At 42.8% G+C, this 21,785-nt stretch overlaps 1 protein-coding gene across 1 annotated transcript in view; it reads left to right on the top strand.

Annotated features, from left to right (window-relative positions):
• HYDIN (HYDIN axonemal central pair apparatus protein) overlaps positions 1–20,154 on the top strand; it is a 432,533-nt gene extending 412,379 nt beyond the window's left edge. Inside the window, exons 82-87 of the mRNA XM_079907197.1 lie at positions 1,883–2,095; positions 2,954–3,117; positions 3,973–4,123; positions 8,256–8,486; positions 17,715–17,939; positions 19,538–20,154. Coding sequence (XP_079763323.1) covers positions 1,883–2,095; positions 2,954–3,117; positions 3,973–4,123; positions 8,256–8,486; positions 17,715–17,939; positions 19,538–20,020 — 1,467 coding nt within the window. The 3' untranslated portion in view covers positions 20,021–20,154. The remainder of the gene's footprint in view (positions 1–1,882; positions 2,096–2,953; positions 3,118–3,972; positions 4,124–8,255; positions 8,487–17,714; positions 17,940–19,537) is intronic.
• Positions 20,155–21,785: the final 1,631 nt, after the last annotated feature.

The raw sequence follows: 21,785 nt of genomic DNA, 5'->3' as shown, positions 1-21,785 counted from the left end.
TCAAACAGTCCTTGGTGCCCACATCAAACATGTAGACCTGCTCCCTCCTACCACAGGGCCTTCGCACATGCTGTTCCCACCGCTGATATATTCATTTCCCCCTCTTCATCTAGTTAATTCCTATTTATTCTTCAGCTCTCAACTCAAGCATCTCATTCTCAGGGAAGGTTGTATTGACATCTTGGGCTAGATCAAATTCTGTGATAAGCTCTTTAAGTAAGGGGTGAACACCTTTCGCTTTCTCTATGGTTAAAAAGTGGGCTTGGGGGGCTTCCCTGGTGGCGCAGTGGTTGAGAGTCCGCCTGCCGATGCAGGGGACATGGGTTCATGCCCCAGTCCGGGAGGATCCCACATGCCGCGGAGCAGCTGGGCCCGTGAGCCATGGCCGCTGAGCCTGTGTACCCGGAGCCTGTGCTCCGCAACGGGAGAGGCCACAACAGTAAGAGGCCCGCGTACAGAAAGAAAGAACGAAAGAAGGAAGGGAGGAAGGGAGGAAGGGAGGAAGGGAGGAAGGAAGAAAAAAATGGGCTTGGGTTAATCCTCTGCTAGCCCTGTTCCTGGAAACCTAACAGTGGAAACCTGATAGTTCCTGGCAACACTGCTTATGGTCATAGACACCTGATCTCCATCTCCTGTTGTTTCAACAATGTTATATAAATGGAATCATGCAGTATGCTATAAATGTGTGTGTACAAGTCTTGGCAAGAATATATGCTTTCATTTCCTTGGGTAAGTATGTAATAGTGGAATGGCTGGGTCATAGGGTAGGTATATGTTTACCTTTTTAAGAACCTACCAAATTGTTTTCCGAAGTGGTTGTGTCATTTTACATTCCCATCAGCCACGTCTGACATTTCCACTTGTGCCGCATCCCTGCCAATACTTGATATGGTCAGTTTTTTTTAATTTTAGTCATTCTAACAGGTACGTGGTGATATCTCATTGTGGTTTTTAATTTGCATTTTCCTAACGACTAATGATGTTAAGCATCTTTTCAGGTACTTATTTGCCATCCATATATCTTCTTTGTTGAAGTGTCTGTTCAGATCTCCTATTTTTATTTGGGTTGTTTGTTTTCTTACTATTGAGTTTTGAGAGCTCTCTGTATATTCAGGACACAAGTTTTAAATTTAGATCCTCAGTCTGTTTAGAGTTCATTTTCATATGTAGTGTAAGACAGGAATCAAAATTCATTTTTTTTTGTACATGGATATCCAGTTCCAGCAGCATTTATTTAATCGATTATCCTTTCTCCACCGAACTGCCTTTGTACTTTGGTCAGAAACCAATTGATAATATATGTGTGGGTCTCTTGCTAAACTCTGTTCTCGTCCCACTGGTGATCTCTTTAACTCTCTTCACACCACTGCGACATTGTCCACGTTGCTAAGCTCAATGGCTAGTTCTCATGGCTCATCTTACTTGACCTGTCGATAGCATTTGACACCTTGAACAAGCCCCTCCTCTTTCACGCACTTCCTTCATTACATGGCCTCCAGGGTACCACCCTCTCCTGGCTTTCCACCCACCTTATTAGCTGCTGCTTCTTGTCTCCTCTTCTGATTTTTCTTAACATTGGAACACGCCAGTCAGGAATTAGTCCTGAAATTCCTTCTTTTTTCCTAAATACACTTACTTCTTGATAATTTCATCCAGTTTCTTGGCCTGAAAAAAACATTGCTATACTGACAACACCCAAATATATATAGAGAGAGGTAAATATAGATAGATAGATAGATAGATAGATATAGATAGATATCTATATATCTATAGATATAGATATAGATATCTAGATATCTATATATATATATGGCCTGAACCTTTCCTTGAACTCCAGATTTGTAAATTCCACTGCCTGCTTAAGGTGCCTGTTTTCTTCCAGGTGGTGAATTTCACCTGCCAGGTACGCTCCAAGCACACACAGACCATCATGCTTTCAAACCACACCAACCAAACCTGGAATCTGCACCCCATCTTTGAAGGCGAGCACTGGGAGGGGCCCGATTTCATCACCCTGGAGCCCCATCAGCAAAGCAAGCCCTATGAGATTACCTACCGGCCCCGCACCTTGAATGTGGAGAACCGCAAGCATCAGGTAGGTTGAGCCCCACCTCCCCCACTGTTTTCCTGGCATGGTTGGAGGGAGGAGTTGTGTGAGAGAGAATGTTAAAACAAGAGGGGACCCCACAAATGATATTGTATCCACGGGGAATCATGTCCAAAGCTTATCAAGTCCACAGCTTCCCTTTTCGTCCATGTATTTTCATGTTTAGGGGATTCTCTTGGAACCAGGGGCTCAGTTCTAAAATGGAGTCCTCAACTAAGCATCAAGCAATTGATACTTAGTTTAAGTGCACAAATAGCATCATAGTGACTGTAATAAAAATGAAAAAAAAAAAGAAGCCACAGTCTTCCACCTCCCCTCCCCAAAAAGAGCTGTTTTCTTCCGTCTTCACTACCAGTCCTTATTCAAATACAGCCATAGCTACCATCACAGCATCCTCAGTTTTGCATCCTGTTTACTTTTACTTTACATTATATCATGAGCATTTTTCTATTTAACTATGTAATCTTTGTGATAATCATTTTTAACGACTGACTAATATTTCATTGAATGACAGTTCCATAATTTATTTAACATCCCCCAGTTGTTGGATGTTTAAGTTATCTCTAAATTTTCATCAATATAAGTAGTTCTAATACACACATGTATGTATACATGTAACTTTTTCTGCTGTAGGGGTTTTTCTTCAGTAAGTTCCTTGGGATGGGATCCCTGGTTCAAATACACATGAACATTTTTATGACTCTTGGGAACATATTCCCAAGCTGCTTTCCAAAAGTGTTATGCTTATTTGCAGAGCCTCCACTAATCCTGTCCTACTGCCATGCCTGAGAGGTAGCTAATAAAGGACCCTCTGTGTCACTCTGACCACATTTCTGCTTCTCTTAGGGCACCCTCTTCTTCCCCCTCCCAGATGGGACCGGCTGGCTGTATGTACTGCATGGCACTCCCGAGCTCCCCAAAGCCGTGGCCAATATCTACCGTGAAGTGCCATGTAAGACGCCCTACACTGAGCTCCTGCCAATAACCAACTGGCTGAACAAGCCCCAGAGGTGAGGAAGTGGGGGAGACGGGGGGGAGGACTCGCACCGTCGAGCCTAGCCCCTCCCCTGGTCAGGGCCCCTAGAGGACAGTGGGGGCTAAAGAGTCAAAGTTCTGTGCTGTGGCCAGGCATTGCTCAACTGAGCCCCAGAGAGAGTCTCCTGTTCAGCGCTCTCTGTGACCAGCTGATAACTTGAAAATCTCCTAGAACAGAGCCTGGCACAAAATAAGTGCTCAGTAAATGTTAGCTGTCATTATTATTATCAAAACGATAATTGTGGTTGTTATTATTGAAAGCCCTGTCTTATCACCTAAGCCACTGGCCAGAGGAGGACGTCCCTTGGGTCTTGTACTTGCAGTACAAGATCCAGAGAGTGGAGGAGAACAGAAGACCTAGAGGAGCTTGAGGCCAACCAGCCTGGTCCCCTTCTTTTATGGAAAAGAAGCCAAAGGCTGGGAGAAGAGAACTGCCTGCTCAGCATAGTGGATAAAGGCCCAGACCCAAGCTGAAATGCTAGTTCTGCCAATAACTAGGCCTTGTTAACTGAGCTGTCATCTTCCTTCTCTCAGCCTCAATTTCTTCCCTAGTAAGATGGAGAGGATAACGAGAGGTACCTCCGACAGGCACTGTGAGGACTAAAAGCCTGTAATGTAACGTGCGTGGTGCACCGACTCAGTTCTGGCACAAAATAGGCGGTTAGTAAATGGTAGTTACTGTTATTGTTTGTGACAAAGTGAAGATTAGAACCCTGGACCCGTGTGCTTTCCATGAAATCAAGAGTGGAGATGGCACCTTGCCTTCTTTCCTTTGGGCAAACTGTCTCATTTTGTCTGTCCTCTCTTCTTGCACCCCTGTGCTCCCCCAGATTCCAGGTCATTGTGGAAATGTTGAAACCGGAGAAGCCCGACCTAGGTGTCACCTTAAAGGGCCTTGATTATATTGATGTGCTGTCTGCCTCCAAGAAAGACTACAAGCTGAACTTCTTTTCCCACAAGGAGGGACTGTACACAGCAAAGGTATCCACATGTTAAGGGCACTGCCCTGGGACCCCGGAGGTTTGACCCTGAGGCTGATGATCCCCGTGTTGGGAGTGAAGATGCCCTCTCACAGCCAGCCTAGCGTTATCCTGTTAGGCTGACCATTTAGAGGGACCAGGCAAAGGCATTCAGGATTCCCAGACTCTTCAAGATGAGACCAGATTGCAGGGCTAGCCAGCCAACGTGTAGGTCCATTCCAAGCCTTCAAGGTGGCAGAATCATGAAAATCTTTAAGCAGTAGGTAACAGTGGACCAGCAAACACCAGACCACAAAAATAATAACAAAAGATCCCTGTTCTGAGGGCTTATAGAGTGTCCAGCATCATGCTGAGCCCTTGACACAGCTAGTAACATCAGAGCCAGGATTCAGCTTAGAGCCATCGACTCTAAGACTCCTCAGGGTCTTTCACACATGAGCGGTTTGTCCTAATTCATTCGTCAATTGAACAAGCATCTCTTGAGCACATGTGCCATATGCTATACACTATTTGCTGGTAATGCAGCAATGATCAAAAGTAGGCACAGTCTCTGTTCTCCTGGAACACACAGTCCAGTGGAGGGAGATGGACATTCATCAAATAATTGCACTATGAATGCATACTTATAAAATGGCCTAAGTGCTGTAAAGAAAAAGAGCATATGGATCAGTGGCTCACTGAGAGGTCAGGGCTGAAGAGAATTATAGAGGAATTACCCGCTTACAGGTGGTACTTGAAGCCAAGATGGAGGATGGAACCACCTAGGGAAAGTGAAAAAGTAGCACGTGAGCACAAAGAAACGGCAAGAATAAAAGGCAATAATAACAAGTACTGGCAAGGGTGTGCAGAACATGAATCCTTCACGCAGTGCTGGTGGGAGTGTAAATAGTGCAGCTGCTTTAGAAGACAGGCAGTTCCTCAAATGGATAAACGTAGAGTCACCATAGAATTCAGCAATTTATACCCAAAATAGGTGAAAACATACGTCCACACAAAAACCTGTACATAAATGTTCATAGCATCATTATTCATAAAAGCCAAAAAATGGAAACAACCTAAATTTCCATCAATTTAGTGAATAGATAAATACAATGGAATATTATTTGGCAATAAAAAGTAATGGGAACAAAGTACTGATTCATGCTAACACTGAAATGAACGCTGAAAACGTTATGCTAAGTGAACAAAGTCAGTCACAAATGGCCACATATTATATGATTTTGTTTAAATGAAATGTCCAGAATAGGCAAATCTATAGGAACAGAAAGTAGACTAGTGGTGCGTAGGACTATAAGGGATGGATTGGGGGAAGTGGGAATGATTGTTACTGGGGACAGGGCTTCTTTTGGGGGTGGCGAAAATGTTCTAAAATTGAGTGTGGGGATGGTTGGATCACTTTGTGAATGTATTAAAAAAGCACTAAACTGTACACTTTAAATGGGTGAATTGTATAGCATGTGAATTGTACCTCAATAAAGCTGAAAGGAAATATGAGACATAAAATATATATCAAGAGGTTCTAATACCCATCTAATAGGAGGAGCTCCCGAAACAGAAAAACAAGATAATAAAAGGAAGAAAATACTCTATGAAATAATTGGAGAAAAAAATGTCCAGAGCTATTTGACAAAGTCTGAGTCTTTAACTGAAGGAACCCACCAAGTTGCCAACCAAGGAAAAACAGACTCACATCTAAGTACATGAGAACAAAATTTCAGAAAACTGGGATAAAAGAGAAAGTCCTAAATAATTCTAGAGAAAATAGATGGAAGTAATATTCACAATAACATCAGATTTCTCATGGAAACACTGAATACCAAAAGCAATAGGGTAATCTATTCAAACTGTTTAGAATGACTTTCAATTTCGAATGCTTTTTCCAGACAAGACTATCATGAGAGCAAAATAAAGACACTTTTAAACATGCAAAGACTCGAAGTAACCAACCCATATACACAATCCCTATCTGAAAGAAGTGCTACAAAATTTAAAAATTTTCTTTTTCTCTTTTTATAATTTGTACACAATTTATGTTTACGTTAACAGATACAGTGGAAAATATGAAACATTAATTCTAATTAGCAAAATGATTCCTCTTGTAAATGAATCCAAGAGGAAAGTACAGGATACAATGAACAAAGAATCAAAATTAAGTTGATAGGTAATTTCAAATAATTGTTGAAAAGAAATCTGAAATTAATATTTCATGTGACCTCAATATAGGAAATAGCAAGGGGAGGGAAAAAATAAGGCAATGAAAAAAATTTTCTTTCGTTTGGAAGCAAATGGGGAGGTAAGAGATTTTCTCATTCATAGAGAAGGGTAGGAAGAGAATTAGAGCTATTTGTAAACTGTAGGTATGAACAGAAAAATACCAGTAAATATATTTATTAAAATACAAGTGAAGGGACTTCCCTGGTGGTGCAGTGGTTAAGAATCCGCCTGCCACATGCCACGGAGCAACTAAGCCCGTGAGCCACAACTACTGAGCCTGCGCTCTAGAGTCTGTGCGCCTAGAGCCCGTGCTCTGCAACAAAAGAAGCCACTGCAATAAGAAGCTTGTGCACCACAACGAAAAGTAGCCCTGGCTCGCCGCAACTAGAGAAAGCCCATGCACAGCAATGAAGACCCAACGCAGCCAAAAATATAAAGAAAGAAAGAAATTTATTTTTTAAAAAATAAATAAAATACAAGTAAAATTTTAGGTAAAAATAACAACAAACCCAGATCACAGGATCTCTTTACAGTAACATATATACTGAAATGAACAATAACAACCTAAAAGTGTTTTAAAAGTCAAAAATACTTTTGCTTCCAGTTACGTTGGAGTAACTAGACCCTCACTATAAACAACCATAAAACTGGACAAAATATCTGAGGTAACTCTTCTTAGGCCTCGGACAACAGTCAGCACAACATTGCAGTCCATCAGAGAGAAGAGAAACCTATGCAGTGAGTCCTGTGATTGTCCTCTCTGGCTTGGGACAATTTCCTGACTGCTGTGTTGTCAGCTCTAGAGCAACTACTAAAAATCTATTATTTAAAAATATAGGTAAGAAGCCAGTAGAGGAAATAAAATATATTACAAAATATTACACATTGATCCAAAAGAAGGCAGGAAAGTAGCAAGCAAGGAATGAAAAAATAAGAGACAAATGGAAAAGAAATAGCAAAAGGGCTGGCTTCAACCCAAACACATAAATGATTGCTTTAAATGTAAAAGACTAAACACTCCAATTAAAATACAGAGGGTATCAGAGCACTCTCAATTTAAAGACAGGAAGAGATTGAAAGTAAAAAGGCAGGTATGTAAAGAACTATTACCACCTACTGTAATAAGATAAACAGCTCAAGGCATTAAAAAAAGCAAAAAACTGGAGTAGACTCTAGGTCACAGAAGTAAATATGTGAATGACCAAGAAGCGCATGAGAAAATGCTCAACATCATTAGTCATCCAGGGAAAGAACTGAAAAAGGGGAGCAGCTTATCAACAGGTCAGACACAGGGGTGAGGGGACAACGCACTGCAGTTACAAGTGTGAGCTCTGGAGTCAGGCCAGCCTGGGTTCTAATCCTGGTTCTGATACCACTCTGCAGGTGACAAGATAATAACTTGCTAAGCCCGTTTGCTCATGTTTAGAAAAACCAGTGAGGGGAATAGTCATGTTGCCTACAAGCTGTATGAATTAAATAAGTACTTCCAGTGCCTAGTACACAGTAATCAAGTGTTAGATGCTATCATTATCATTATTGTTATTATTAACTATTCCAGCAGCAGCAGGAATTGGAGTGAAGCCCACCACAACATGAACCTCTTGAGGTCTTGCTTGTTCTCCAGGGCCACTCAGCTGTCCCCACTGGGGACACCATCTTCAGCACTAGACAGTGCTGCACTAGCCTCTCCTAAAGCAACCCAGGCTCCTTCATGCTCTCTCACCTGGGAGAAGCCAGAGCGGAATACCTGAAGAGAAGGGCTGGCTGGCAGGGTTCACAGGGGCTGGGAGGGCCTGTGTCAGCCTGGTCCCTGTGCTTCACGCACTGCGAACAGGGAGAAGGATCGTGTAGACGGCGGAGGACCCTGGGCTAACCCCTCTGCTCTGCCCCACTTCCTCCCACTCTCTCTGTGAACCCAGGTGATCTTCCGAAACGAGGTGACCAACGAGTTCCTATACTACGTGGTGAGTTTCAAGGTCATCCCTTCAGGCATCATCAAAACCATCGAGATGGTGAGCCCTGTCCGGCAAAGCACGTCGGCCTCCATCAAGGTGGAGAACCCCCTGCCCTACTCGGTGACCTTCTCCACGGAATGCAGGGTGCCCGACATCAGCCTGCCCTCCCAGTTTGTGGTGCCGGCCAACTCTGAGGTATGGCCCTGCCTGCCAGGGGCTCCCCGCCCCCATATCCGTGCTGGAGGCTCCGCCCAGGGGGCCTCTGGATCCACGTTCTGCATCCCTTAGTTGGGCCAGCCTTGGCGGTGGTCGGGAGGGCAGGGGATGATCGACTGGTCGACAGCGCTCCTGTTCTCTCCTTTCCTCTGCTGCCCAAGTCCTCACATAAACCAGGGCCACATAGAGCTTCGGTTCAGGCATGTAAAAGGGACTTGTCTCTATTATGTGTTTGTTTGCCCTGCTCAAATTTAAAATATTCTTCTTGGTTTTCCTAATTACAAAAGTCACATAGAATATATGTGGTGAAAAGGACAGCAAGGGACACATAATAGTGTATCAAGTGTACAACACACACATTTGTCTATGTGCTTGTTTATGTGCAGACCACTTCAGGGAGGTGGCCCAAGAAGACTTTGACAGTGGTTGGGCAGACATGGCCCGGAGTTATGAACTGGTGGGAAGATAAATGCTCTTTTCATCAGTTTGTCACTCCAAACTCTCACTGTCCGGATTCCATCAAAATCTCTTCTGTTTCCCCAACTTCAGCCCACCAGGCCTGTTCCCTGCACTCCCACTCTGTCTCTTCCTTCACTTTCAGAATCTAGTTATCTGTTTTGTTCTTCAGAGAGAGTCTCCATGCCCTTTATTTTATTGTATTTTTATATTTTTCACTGTGAACGATACAGAAAAGTATATAAAACATACATATACATATATGTATGTGTACATATAAACATGTATTTGCATGCAAACATGTTTGTTTAAACAAAAAATTATGAAATAAATATCAGTTAAACCAATACCCAGGCCAAGAAATTAAAACCTGCCACCTCCCCAGACACCCCTCTCTCCCTGACTCCTAAAAGTTGCCACTATCCTTATTTTGTAATGATCGTGTCTTGCTTTTAAGCAATATAGTTTAGTTTTGCCTGTTTTTGAACTTTATGCAAAAGAAATCATACTATATACATTCTGTAATGTTTTATTTCTTTCGCTCAGCGTTGTGAACTGTGACGGTCCTCCATGCCGTTGCCCACAGCTGAGGTTCATTCATCCTCACCGCTGTAGGCTACCCTAAATGACTAGACCACAATTTAGATATCCATCCTGCTATGGCCAGACATTTGTGTTGGTTTCAGCATTTGGCTATCGTGGAAAATGCTGCTATGGTTCTTTTTGCACAAGCGCCCTCTTGATGCACACGCGCCTGTACCTCTCCACAGTGTACACCCGGGAGTGGAATCCCTGGGTCATAGGATGCGCCTGCCTCTAACTGCCAATCAGCAATGCGAGTTCACCAACCCTTGGTATTGTCAGAATTTTTTAAAGTTTACCAATCTGATAGACTCCTCATAAACTGATCACTCCCTTTTTACATACAGATTGATTTTAGTTGGGTAACAGTCTGTGTAGGAGATTTGCCTCTGTGCTCATGAATGAGAATGGACCACTGTTTTCCTTCCTCATACTCTTTTGTTCAGTTTGGGTGTCACTTTTGCTAATTTTCTCACTTTCTCAATTCTGTGAAAGAGTTTATAAAAGATTGAAATTATGTCTTCTTTGAACTCACTGGTGAAGCCACTGAGAACTGGTGTTTTCTTTGTGGGAAGATCGTCTACTACTGATTTAATTCTTTCAGTGGGTTATTGGACTATTTAGATGTTCTGTTTCTTCTTCAGTCAGTAATAAGAACACTTCCATTTCATCGATATACTGAAAATATTGGTATAACATTGTTACTATCCTCTTATTACCTTTTTTTTGTTTTTTGATTTTTTTTTTGGTACTCAAAAAACTCTCATTTTTTAAAATTAATTTTTATTGGAGTATAGTTGCTTTACAATGTTGTGTTAGTTTCTGCTGTACAGTAAAGTGAATTAGCTATACATATACGTATATCCCCTCTTTTTTGGATTTCCTTCCCATTTAGGTCACCACAGAGCATCAAGCAGAGTTCCCTGTGCTATACAGTAGGTTCTCATTAATTATCTGTCGTATACATAGTAGTGTATATATGTCAATCCCAGTCTCCCAATTCATCCCACCCCCGCTATCCATACATCCATTCTCTACATCTGTGTCTCTATTTCTGCTTTGCAAATAAGTTCATCTGTATCATTTTTCCAGATTCCACAAATAAGTGATATTATATGATATTTGTTTTCCTCTTTCTGACTTACTTCACTCATTCTCTAGGTCCATCCATTTCTCTGCAAGTTGCACAATTCCGTTCCTTTTTATGGCTGAGTAATATTCAATTGTATATATGTACCACATCTTCTTTATCCATTCTTCTGTTGATGAACATTTAGGTTGCTTCCATGTCCTGGCTATTATTAATAGAGCTGCAATGCACATTGGGGTGCATGTGTCTTTTTGAATGGTTTTCTCAAGGTATATGCCCAGTAGTGGGATTGCTGGATCATATGGTAGCTCTATTTTTAGTTTTTTAAGGAACCTCCATACTGTTCTCCATAGTGGCTGTATCAATTTACATCCCCACCAACAGAGCAAGAGGGTTCCCTTTTCTCCACACCCTCTCCAGCATTTATTGTTTGTAGAGTGTTTGATAATGGCCATTCTGACTGGTGTGAGGTCATACCTCATTGTAGTTGTGATTTGGAGTTCTCTAATAATTAGTGATGCTGAGCATCTTTTTGTGTGTTTGTTGGCCATCTGTATGTCTTCTTTGGAGAAATGTCTATTTAGGTCTTCCACCCATTCTTCGATTGAGTTGTTTGTTTTTCTTGATATTGAGCTGCATGAGCTGTTGGTATATTTTGGAGATTGATCCCTTGTCATTTGCTTTGCTTGCAAATATTTTCTCCCATTCTAAGGGTTGTCTTCTCGTTTTATGGTTTCCTTTGCTGTGCAAAAGCTTTTAAGTTTAATTAGGTCCCATTTGTTTATTTTTGTTTTTATTTTCACTACTCTAGGAGGTGGGTCAGAAAAGATCTTACTGTGATTTATGTCAAAGAGTGTTCTGCCTATGTTTTCCTCTAAGACGTTTTATAGTGTCCAGCCTTACTTTTAGGTCTTTAATCTATTTTGAGTTTATTTTTGTGTATGGTGCTAGGAGGTGTTCTGATTTCATTCTTTTACATGTAGCTGTCCAGTTTTCCCAGCACCACTTATTGAAGAGAGTGTCAAAAAAAGCTTCATTTTTAATTTAGCTTTCTGACTCTGTGCTTTTGCCTTCAATACTTGCTCAACGATTTTCTTCTCCTCAATAAGGAGAGCATGTTTGATCCTGTCACTGACACATTTAGCACACAGGGAGCTACCAGAGGCCCGGCTGACGTGTTTTTTCATTTTAGACAACCTCATAAGAACTTTAGGTCTCACAGCACGAATCTTACTACCTTTTTTATGTGACGTCCCCTTTTCATTTCTAATATTGGTTATTGTGCCTTCTCTCTTTGTTTCTTGATCAACCTTGCTAGAGGTTTCTCAACTGTTTTTTTTTTTTTTTTTCCAAAAAAGCATCTTTGGGCTTTGTTGTTATGCTCTATTGTATGGTTGCTTTCTAGTTGATTGATTTCCACTCTTATCTTTGTTATTCCCTTCCTTCTGCTTCCTTTGGGTTAGTGTTGCTTTAACTAATTTCAAAGATAAACACTTAGGGAATTAACTTGTAGTCTTCTTTATTTTCTAATATACACACTTAAGATTATAAATCTCCCACTAAGTACTGCTTTAGCTGCAGCATACAAGTTTTTATATTTATATGTAGTATTTTTTATCATTAAGTTCAAAAGTGTTCTAATTTTCACTATTATTAATACTTCTTTTTTGACTCCTGGTTTATTAGAAGTTTCTTAATTTTCAAAGATGTGGATTTTTCTAGTTACCACTTTTTAAAATTATTTTGTGGTCAGAGAATATATTCAATATTATTTCAGTACTCTAGAATTATTTTAGACATGCTCTATGGCCCAATATAGTCTTTTTTAAAAATCCTCCATCTCTTTTTGAAAAGAATGTATTTGCTGTTTTGTTGTTCAGTTTTCTTTACCCTTACTGATAGTTTTGTCTGCTTGTTTAATCAGTTTTAGGAGAGTATATTAACATATACTACTATGATTGTGTATCTGTCTATCTTTGTAGTTCTGTCATGTTTTGCCTTATGTATATACTTTGAAGCTATATTACTAGTTAAATAAAAATTATAATATCTTTCTGGTGACTTGAAACTCTTTTCATTATAAAGTGATCTTCCTTGTCTGTAGTAACACTTTTTGCCTTAAAATCTATTTTGTCTAATATTAATATAGGTTTCTTTTGGTTAGCATTTGCATGGTGTGGGGTTTTTTTAATCATCATACTTTCAATCTTTCTCTATCCGTATAATCTAAACATGTCTCTTATAAACGGTGTACAGATGAGATGGATTTGGTTTTTTAACCCAGTCTAGCAAGGCTTCCTTTTCACTTGAGCATTCACATCATTTATATTGAGTGTAAATAGTGACGTATTCAGGTGTACATGCAAATCTGTACTTTCTGTTTATCTTATCTGTTCTATGTTTTCTTTTTCTCTTTGTTTTGTAGTGATCTCTTCCTGGCATGTCTTCATTGTCTATAGCAATATTATTCTGCTCATCATTCACCTTTTTTATTCCTTTTCTGTTGTTCATTCTAACTTTTTCCATGCTTTTAGAAGGAAAAGGTGGCCCTGGATACCTTTTGTAGCTTCACGTAACTAAGATTCTCTCTTCTGTTGTTACCACAAATATTTTTTAAAATACAGCTTTGTACTTTTTAGGGTTTTTTTTTCTTTTTTCTCCCCACCTTTATCTGAGCTTTATCTTTCCTTTGCCCTAAGTGTCTCAGTCACAGTCAAATAGATTCTACTCTCAGAGGTTTCTCTCAGCACAAGGTTTTGTCTTAGAAGGTAGTTAAAGTAACTTGGTTTTAAGCTGCCCCACGTCACCCAATCTTATTGTGACATGTTTGCAGTTAGCGATAAACTAGAGCCTGAGATCATCCTTCCAGCTTAGGCTGCTGTTGTCAGTTGTCCCGTCGAGTTTCCCAGGTTGAGCGGGACCCTCCATCTAGGGTGATTCTCTGGCTCTCAGACTGATGTTCCTTTGCTCTCTCTCCCACTCCTCCCAGACAGTGGCTTACTCACACCAGTCTCATGGCTGTGAGTAATCAGCCCTACTCACCCATCTTTTGGAGTTGGTAGCTTATCTTTTCACTTAGTTATGTTATAGATGTTGTCGTTAAGCTGGTTGGTCTGAGTGTTTTGTGGGGGTTTGGGAAGACTGTGCAGCGGCTGCTGCTATCATCTTGCTCAAAACCTGACTGGTTTTAATGTATGACGTGAGGCAAGAGTCAAGTTTCCTTTTTCTCCAAGTTAATATAAATCATCTCAGACTGTGTTACTACAAAGACCGTCTTTTCCGCACTGATTTACACGGCCATTTGTGAAATAAATCAAGTGTCCATATATGCATGGATCTGTTCTAGGTTTCCTATAATATAATAATGACTCAATTTCTGAACTTGTACCAATACCACGGCATCCTAATTATTACAGTTTTATAGTATAGTTTGATATATGGCCGAGCAAGCAATCACTCTAGCTTTATATTAAGACTTAATAATCTCTTATATTCTTTTTTTTCAAGAGTACCTTGGCAAGCATAGCATTGCATTTTTGGCCCTTTGCATTTCCATATATATATTTAAATTAGCTTGTCAAGTTCCTTTAAAAAAAAAAACTCTGTTGGGATTTTGATTGGGATTAAATTAAGTCTATAGATTATTTTAAGAATGTATACGTTTTCTGGGGTATTCCCTGGTGGTCCAGTGGTTAAAACTCCACACTTTCACTGTCAAGGGCCTGGGTTCAATCCCTGGTCGGGGAATTAAGATCCCACAAGCTGCGTGGTGCAGAAGGAAAAAAAAAAGAATGTATAAGTTTTCTGTTGATCCACAACAAATTATTCCAAAACTCAGCAACTTAAAACAACAGACATTTATTACCTCCACAGTTTCTGAGGATCAGGAATCGAAGAGCAGCCGCCTAACCGGGTGGTTTTGGCTCGGGGGCTTTCATGAGGATGTCAGTTGTCAGCCAGGACTCTAGGCATCCCTAGGCTTGACTGGGGCTGGATAATCTGCTTCCAAACTCACTCATGTGGTTGGTTGTTGGAAAGGTCCTAGTTCCTTGCTGGCTGTTAGCTGGAGGCTTCAGTTCCTCACCATGTGGCCTCTCCCGCGAGCTGCTTTCAACGAGGCAGCTCACGTACCTTAGAGTGAACGATCTAAAAGAAAGCGAGGGGACTTCCCTGGTGGCGCAGTGGTTAAGAATCCGCCTGCCAATGCAGGGGACCCAGGTTTGATCCTGGGCCGGGAAGATCCCACATGCCACGGAGCAACTAGGCCCGTGCACCACAACTACTGAGCCCGCACGCCACAACTGCTGAGCCCGCGTACCACAACTACTGAAGCCTGCATGCCTAGAGCCCGTGCTCTGCAGCAAGAGAAGCCACCGTGATAAGAAGCCCGCACACCGCAACGAAGAGTAGCCCCCGCTCACCGCAACCAGAGAAAGCCCGCGCGCAGCAACGAAGACCCAACGCAGCCAAAAATATTAAAAATTAAAAAAATAAAAGAAAGTGAGGCAGCAAAGAAGAAAGAGCATGCACAAGACAGAAACCACAGTCTTTTCCTCTTAATCTCAAAAGTGACACGCCATCTCTTCTGCCACATACTTGTGGTCACATAGACCAACCTGGTTCAGTGTGGGAGAGGACTATACAAGGGTGTGAATACCAGGAAGTAGGGGTTACTGGGGGCCATCTTGGAGCCTGTCTGTCATAGGGGAGAATTTGAATCTTTATAGTATTGAGATTTCCAATCCATGAGCAAATCTCCATTAAGTCTTCTTTAATTTCTCTCAATAATGTTTTTTGTTTTCTACGTAGAGGCTTTACTCATCTTTTGTTAGATTTATTTCTAGGTTTTGTATATTTTGATGCTATTATAAATAGCATCTTTTTAAATTTTCATATTCTAAATATTTGTTGCAATCATTTAGAAATGTAACTGATTTTTGTATATTACCTTTTACCCAAACAGCTTATAAATAAAATTCACTTAATAATAATTTAAATTGTAGATTCTTGTATTTTGTACATGTACAACCATATCATCTGTAAGTAATTACAATTTTGTTTCTTCCGTTCTAAACCTTTTCCTTTAAGTACTTTTTCATGCCTTATAGGGCTATCTAGGACCTCCAGAACAATGTTGACCAGAAAGGCAACAGAAGGCATTGTCTTGTTCCTGATCGTGAAGGGAAAGCTTTCAAAGTTTCACCATTTATTATGATGTTTGTTTTGGGTTTCTTATAGGTACCCTTTATCAGATTAAGGGTATCTCCTTCTATTCCTAGTTTGCTAAGAGCTTTTTTAAAAACACTATGAATGGATGTTGAGTTTTATCAAATACTTTTACTGCATCTATTGAGATGCTCATTTGATTGTTTTCCTTTTAATTTGTCAATGTGGCAACTGATTGGTTTTTCCAGTGTTAAACCAACTTTTCATTCATGGAATAAGCCCAACTTAGTCATGTAGTATTCTCTTTTTTATATGTTGCTGGATCAGTTGGATAACATTTTTATTAGACATTTTGTATATATGTTCAGTAGGGAAACTAGCATCCAATTTTCCTTTCTCCTTGTTGGATTCTGATGTCAAGTTGAGGTAGGTTTCCTCTTTTTCTTTTCTCTGGAAGAACTTGTGGAATATTAGATTGGTAGAACTTAAAAGTAAAGCTTTGTGATCTGGAATTTTGTTAAGGGAAATTTTTTGTTTTATTATTGATTAAATATCTTTCATGGTTATAGGACTATATGGGTTTTCTTTATCTTTTTGAGTCTGTTTCTGTAATTTATATTTGTTTATACATTTGTCCATTTTCATCCAAATTTTTTTAATTGTGGTAAGATCATGTAAATTTTTGTACTGTATTCTCTGTTAAACATCTACAGTAATTTTAGTGATATCCTCTTTATTTTATTGTTCAGGAAGAAGTAGTTTTCTTTTGTTTTTTTTTTATAAATTTAATTTATTTTATTTTTGGCTGTACTGGGTCTTCGTTGCTGCATGCGGACTTTCTCTAGTTGTGGCGAGCAGGGGCTACACTTCGTTGCAGTGCACGGGCTCCTCATTGCAGTGGCTTCTCTTGTTGCGGAACACGGGCTCTAGGTACACGGGCTTCAGTAGTTGTGGCTCACGGGCTTAGCTGCTCCGTGGCGTATGGGATCTTCCCAGACCAGGGCTCAAACCATGTCCCCTGCATTGGCAGGTAGATTCTTAACCACTGCACCACCAGGGAAGCCCAGAAGTAGTTTTTTTAAAAAAAACAAAAACAACAATACCTACTCATGATAAAAACAAAATTTTAACCCTACAAAAGTACATGAAATAGAAAGTAAAAGTCCCCACAGTCCCATTTCCCCCATCCTAAGATAACTACTGGTAACAATTCGACATACCCTTGTCTCTTTTCTGTACATACATAGACATAATCTTCTTTACAAAAATAAGCTCATATACATTTCTAGAGCTTTATATACATTTCTAGAACCTTCTTTCTTCCACTTAAAATATTACCAGCACCTTTTATTTCAACGCTTAGAGCTTTGCCTCTTCCTTTGTAATGGCTGCGTAATATTCCACTGACGTGAATAAAGAGTACTTTATTTACCCAGTCTCTTACTGCTAATGCATTTGAATTGTTTCCATTGTTTTGCTATTATAAGCAGTACTCCTACTCCTTGGTTCTTGTTTTGTTTTGCTTTGGATGATAATAGAGGAAGGAGAAGGCCTCCCCCAAATGATGATAGGACCCAGGAAACTGTTCAGAGATGGGCTACGAGCAAAGAAAGAACTGCCTGACCTTCAGCCCTCCTGCCCCTCCAGCCCACCCACCCCCATCTCCATAATTATGCTTCTCAAGAGAGGATCCAGTACCTTTTTTTAGATTCAAAGAGATTCCAGATATAGAAATACCCAGACTAGGGAAAGGTAGAAGGGGTCCAGAGGAGGAAAAGTGGGCTGGTTTGGACAGAGGTCCCCCAGGCTCAAGGTCAGTATGAGCATCTGCTACCAACCTGCTGTGAGGTCACCGGGGGGCAGAGGATGGGTCAGACGTTCAGTGTCACCCGAGCCTTCATCTTCTATTGCAGGGCACATTCTCATTTGAATTCCAGCCCTTGAAAGCTGGAGAAACCTCCGGGAAACTAACACTGCACAACAGTGATTTGGGTTACTACTCATATGAGCTCAATTTGAAGACCACGCCAGCACTGCCTGAAAAGCCTGTCCACTTCCAGGCTGTTCTCGGCAGTGGCCAGAGCATCTTTGCCAAGTTCACCAATTACGCCCGGCAGAAGACAGAATACTACTGCAGGGTGAGCAGCCCCTGCCTCACCCTCTGCCCTATGCGTTCCAGAAGTCTGGGCTCCAAAATAATGGGAGGGGGACACGGCGGGTGCAGAAATGTGAAACTCAGACTCAAGTGCTTTATCTAGTTGGAAACTCCCAGCTAGAAACAAAGAGTACCAAGCCTGGGTTCTTCCTCACAGACTTTCTAGCGTAACAAGCTGGGGTTGGGGTAGGGGGAGTTTTGCTTCCCACAACATACTCAGTGGTCAGTACACTGAGACAATAGAGCTTAGTGGTCATGAGTATCAGCTGTGGAATCCAGCAGACCTGGATTTGAATCCTGGCTTCACCGTTTACTCTTTGTATGAATAGTTCACTAACACTCTCACAGGATAGCTGTCAGGATTTTTAAATAGGTATATAAAACCAATCCTCGCCCATAGTAAGTGTTCCATATGTGTTAGCTATTAAATCAGTGTGAATATAGGATTAGCTACTGAAACAGAAAGCCCCGCAAACCAACGAAATAGTAGTTTATTCCTCTCTCAGATAGCAGTGTGGGCATAAGCAGTTTGGGCTGGAATGGCAGCTCCGTGACATCAGGCACCCAGACCCTTCTTTCCTGATGCTCTTCCCTCTATAGGGAGTTGCTGCGGTGCACACAGACCAAGATGGTTTATTGTGACATCCACATTGCAGCCAGCTACCTGGGGAAAACGGGGAAGCTGCATACATCACTGCCACTCACATTCCACTGAAGAAAACTTCATGTGACCACACCCAGCAACAAGGGGAGCTAGGAGTGTAGCCTTACACTGGGTGGCCGTGTGCCCAGTTATCATCAGAGTCCCATGGCCATGGTCACAAGGCATAGGCTCTATTTTTAACTGAGGTATAGTTGATGTACAGGATTTTATAAGTTTCAGGTGTACAACGTAGTGATTCATGATTTTTAAAGAGGCATAGGCTCTTGATCATCCCCATCCGTCAGGAGAAGCCTGGTTATTCTGTGGTAACAAACAGCCCCAACATCTCAGTAGCTTAAAACAACAAAGGTTTGCCTCCCATTCGTGCTTCTCTATCCAGGGAAGGTCAGCAGGGGACTCTGCTCATCACAGCCACCCGGGGATCCAGGCTGAGGGGCAACCACTATCTCAGATGTTTCCAGTCATAGCAGCAGAGGGGTGAAAAGACCCCAGAGGGACTTGCTCTGGCAAATAAATGCTCTAGTGTGGAAGGGACACCTTGCACTTCTCCTCTCAACTTATTGTCCAGAACTAGTCCCACCCGTCCACGAGGAGCCAGAGTCTCCGGTCCTCCAGGGGCAGTGGAAGGAAAGAAGCACGGGATACGGGGGGGCAGCACCCAGGACTGCCGCCCATATCATCCCGCTGTGTGTCTGTTTAACATCTCTTGGCCTTGGTTTCTCTGTAGTAAAACGGGGATAAACTAGTAACACCTACTCTTCAAGGGAGTTTTAAGGGCACAGCTTTTGTGTAACCTGCCTGTCCTCACGCAAGCGTACGTTGCTCATGGCGGAGGGTGGAAGGCTCGGGACGGACATGAACTGCTGGTTTGCTCTTCAGAGTCCTGGGTGAGCTGAGCGCGTTTGTTCTCCTTTCAGACCGACTGTCCAGACTTCCACACGGAAAAGTTCATCTCCGCGGCCCCCGGGGTGCAGGGCGGCACCGAGGCGAGTGTGGAGGTGTACTTCGAGCCCAGCCGCCTGGGCGAGAGCAAGGGCATCCTGAGCCTGTCATCGCTCGTGGGTGGCGAGTACATCATCCCCCTCTTCGGAGTGGCTCTGCCGCCCAAGCCGCAAGGCCCCTTCCTGATCCGAGCCGGGTGCAACATAGTCATCTCCTTCAAGAACGTCTTCTACCACCCGGTCACCTTCTCCTTCACGGTGGAGAACCCGGCCTTCTCTGTCCGCGCCATAGACTCCGTGAAGCCCAAGAAGATCAACAACATCACGGTCTACTTTGGAGGAAACCCATCAGGCAGCAAAACACCCATCACCAGCAAGCTGATTGTAGCCAGCCCTCCCGGCGAAGGCAGCGACACTGGAATTAAATGGGTTTATTACCTGAAGGGGATCACCCCTTAGTGGGACCCAGGGCCCGCGGCATCATGGAAAAGCCGTCTCCTCAGCCTTAATACCTATGTGTGGTTCTAGCCCTGCGAAGAATAGAGAAAATAATCAGAATTCTAAAGGTACTGTTTTATCCTCCAGTTCACTTACAGGGGCACTTATTTCCGCATTATATGAATTCCAGATATCTGTATGAAATATAGATATTCCATATTAAACATGGTAACTACACGAAACAGCTATATTTTACTTGACAAGGGCAAGTCTCTTCATTTAGTCTCTTAATATATCTCCAAAGCCCAAGCACTATGTAATAATGCTCATGTTTAATAAGATGACACAGGTCTTACACTCATGACCTTCCATCATACAGCACTTAGCAGTGTATGACTCTGGGGCCCCTTTTTTTTTTGCGGTACGCGGGCCTCTCACTGCTGTGGCCTCTCCCGTTGTGGAGCACAGGCTCTGGACACGCAGGCTCAGCGGCCATGGCTCACGGGCCCAGCCGCTCCGTGGCATGTGGGATCTTCCCAGACCGGGGCACGAACCCGCGTCCCCTGCATCGGCAGGAGGACTCTCAACCACTGCGCCAACAGGGAAGCCCCAGAATCTGCATTTTAATGACATCTCCAGGGAGTTTGTGTGCACCCTGCAGTGCAGAGCACTGCTTTAAAGGCACCAGCAGAACTTGAGACTTTGCTGAATCCACAGCCCTAACACTCTTCGTTAGAGCCCTGGAGAGGATCTCACCAACTCTGCTTTCAGACGAAGTGAATGAAATGGTTGCCCGCCCCGCAAAGTCCCTCCTCCCACCCACTCCCCAGAGGCAGAGCTGGGGGGAGGGGAGCAGTTGGCCCACCACCACCTTCTTCTAAACGGGTGCCTTTTCAACACTTCTAAACCTAGTATGATAAGCAATCGTTAAGACTGCAGGAAAGACGGAGGAAGCCGTGTAGAAGTTGGCTAAAGCACCCACGGTCACAGTCGGAGCGTGATGAGACTCAAGATTCCTCTAACTGGGACTTCCCTGGTGGTGCAGTGGTTAGGAATCCGCCTGCCAGTGCAGGGGACACGGGTTCGAGCCCTGGTCCGGGAAGATCCCACGTGCCACGGAGCAACTAAGCCTGTGCACCACAACTACTGAGCCTGCGCTCTAGAGCCCTCAGGCCGCAACTGCTGAGCCCGCGAGCCACAACTACTGAGCCCACTCACCTAGAAGTCTGTGCTCCACAACAAGAGAAGCCACTGCAATGAGAAGCCCACACACCGCAACGAAGAGTAGCCCCCACTCACCGCAACTAAAGAAAGCCCACGCGCAGCAACGAAGACCCCACGCAGCCAAAAATTAATTAATTTAAAAAAAAAGATCCCTCTAACTGTGAAGGTCAGGACTCAGATATGTTCCCTTGGGGCTGCAGGGCTCCAGCCACCACCCCAGACACTGGCTGCTACAGAAACTGGCCACTTCCCAGTGTCACCACCTGCAAAATGGTGCCTTTAGGTGGCCAGGGGCAGCTCCCTTCCTTCAGCCCCGCTCCAGCTCCCCCCAGGCCACTGAGTCTAGAGCCCAAGCCTCAGTCAGGCCTGGAGTGAGGAGGCAGACCGGCCTCCCTGGGACCAAGCAACCAGCTCAGACCCTGCCCCAGCATGAACCCCCTTCCCGGATGACTTGAGATGGGGTACATCGCTTTCCTATAGGTGGTTCTTATGTTTTCTTGGCCTCAAAAAAGGCAATGACAAAATCGTTTCATATTGGCAAGTTTGGAATGTCGCTCAGCAG

The sequence above is a fragment of the Stenella coeruleoalba genome (genome assembly GCF_951394435.1).
Source record: "Stenella coeruleoalba genome assembly, chromosome: 20".
NCBI lineage: Eukaryota > Metazoa > Chordata > Mammalia > Artiodactyla > Delphinidae > Stenella > Stenella coeruleoalba.
This window is presented reverse-complemented; position numbering and strand designations above follow the sequence as displayed.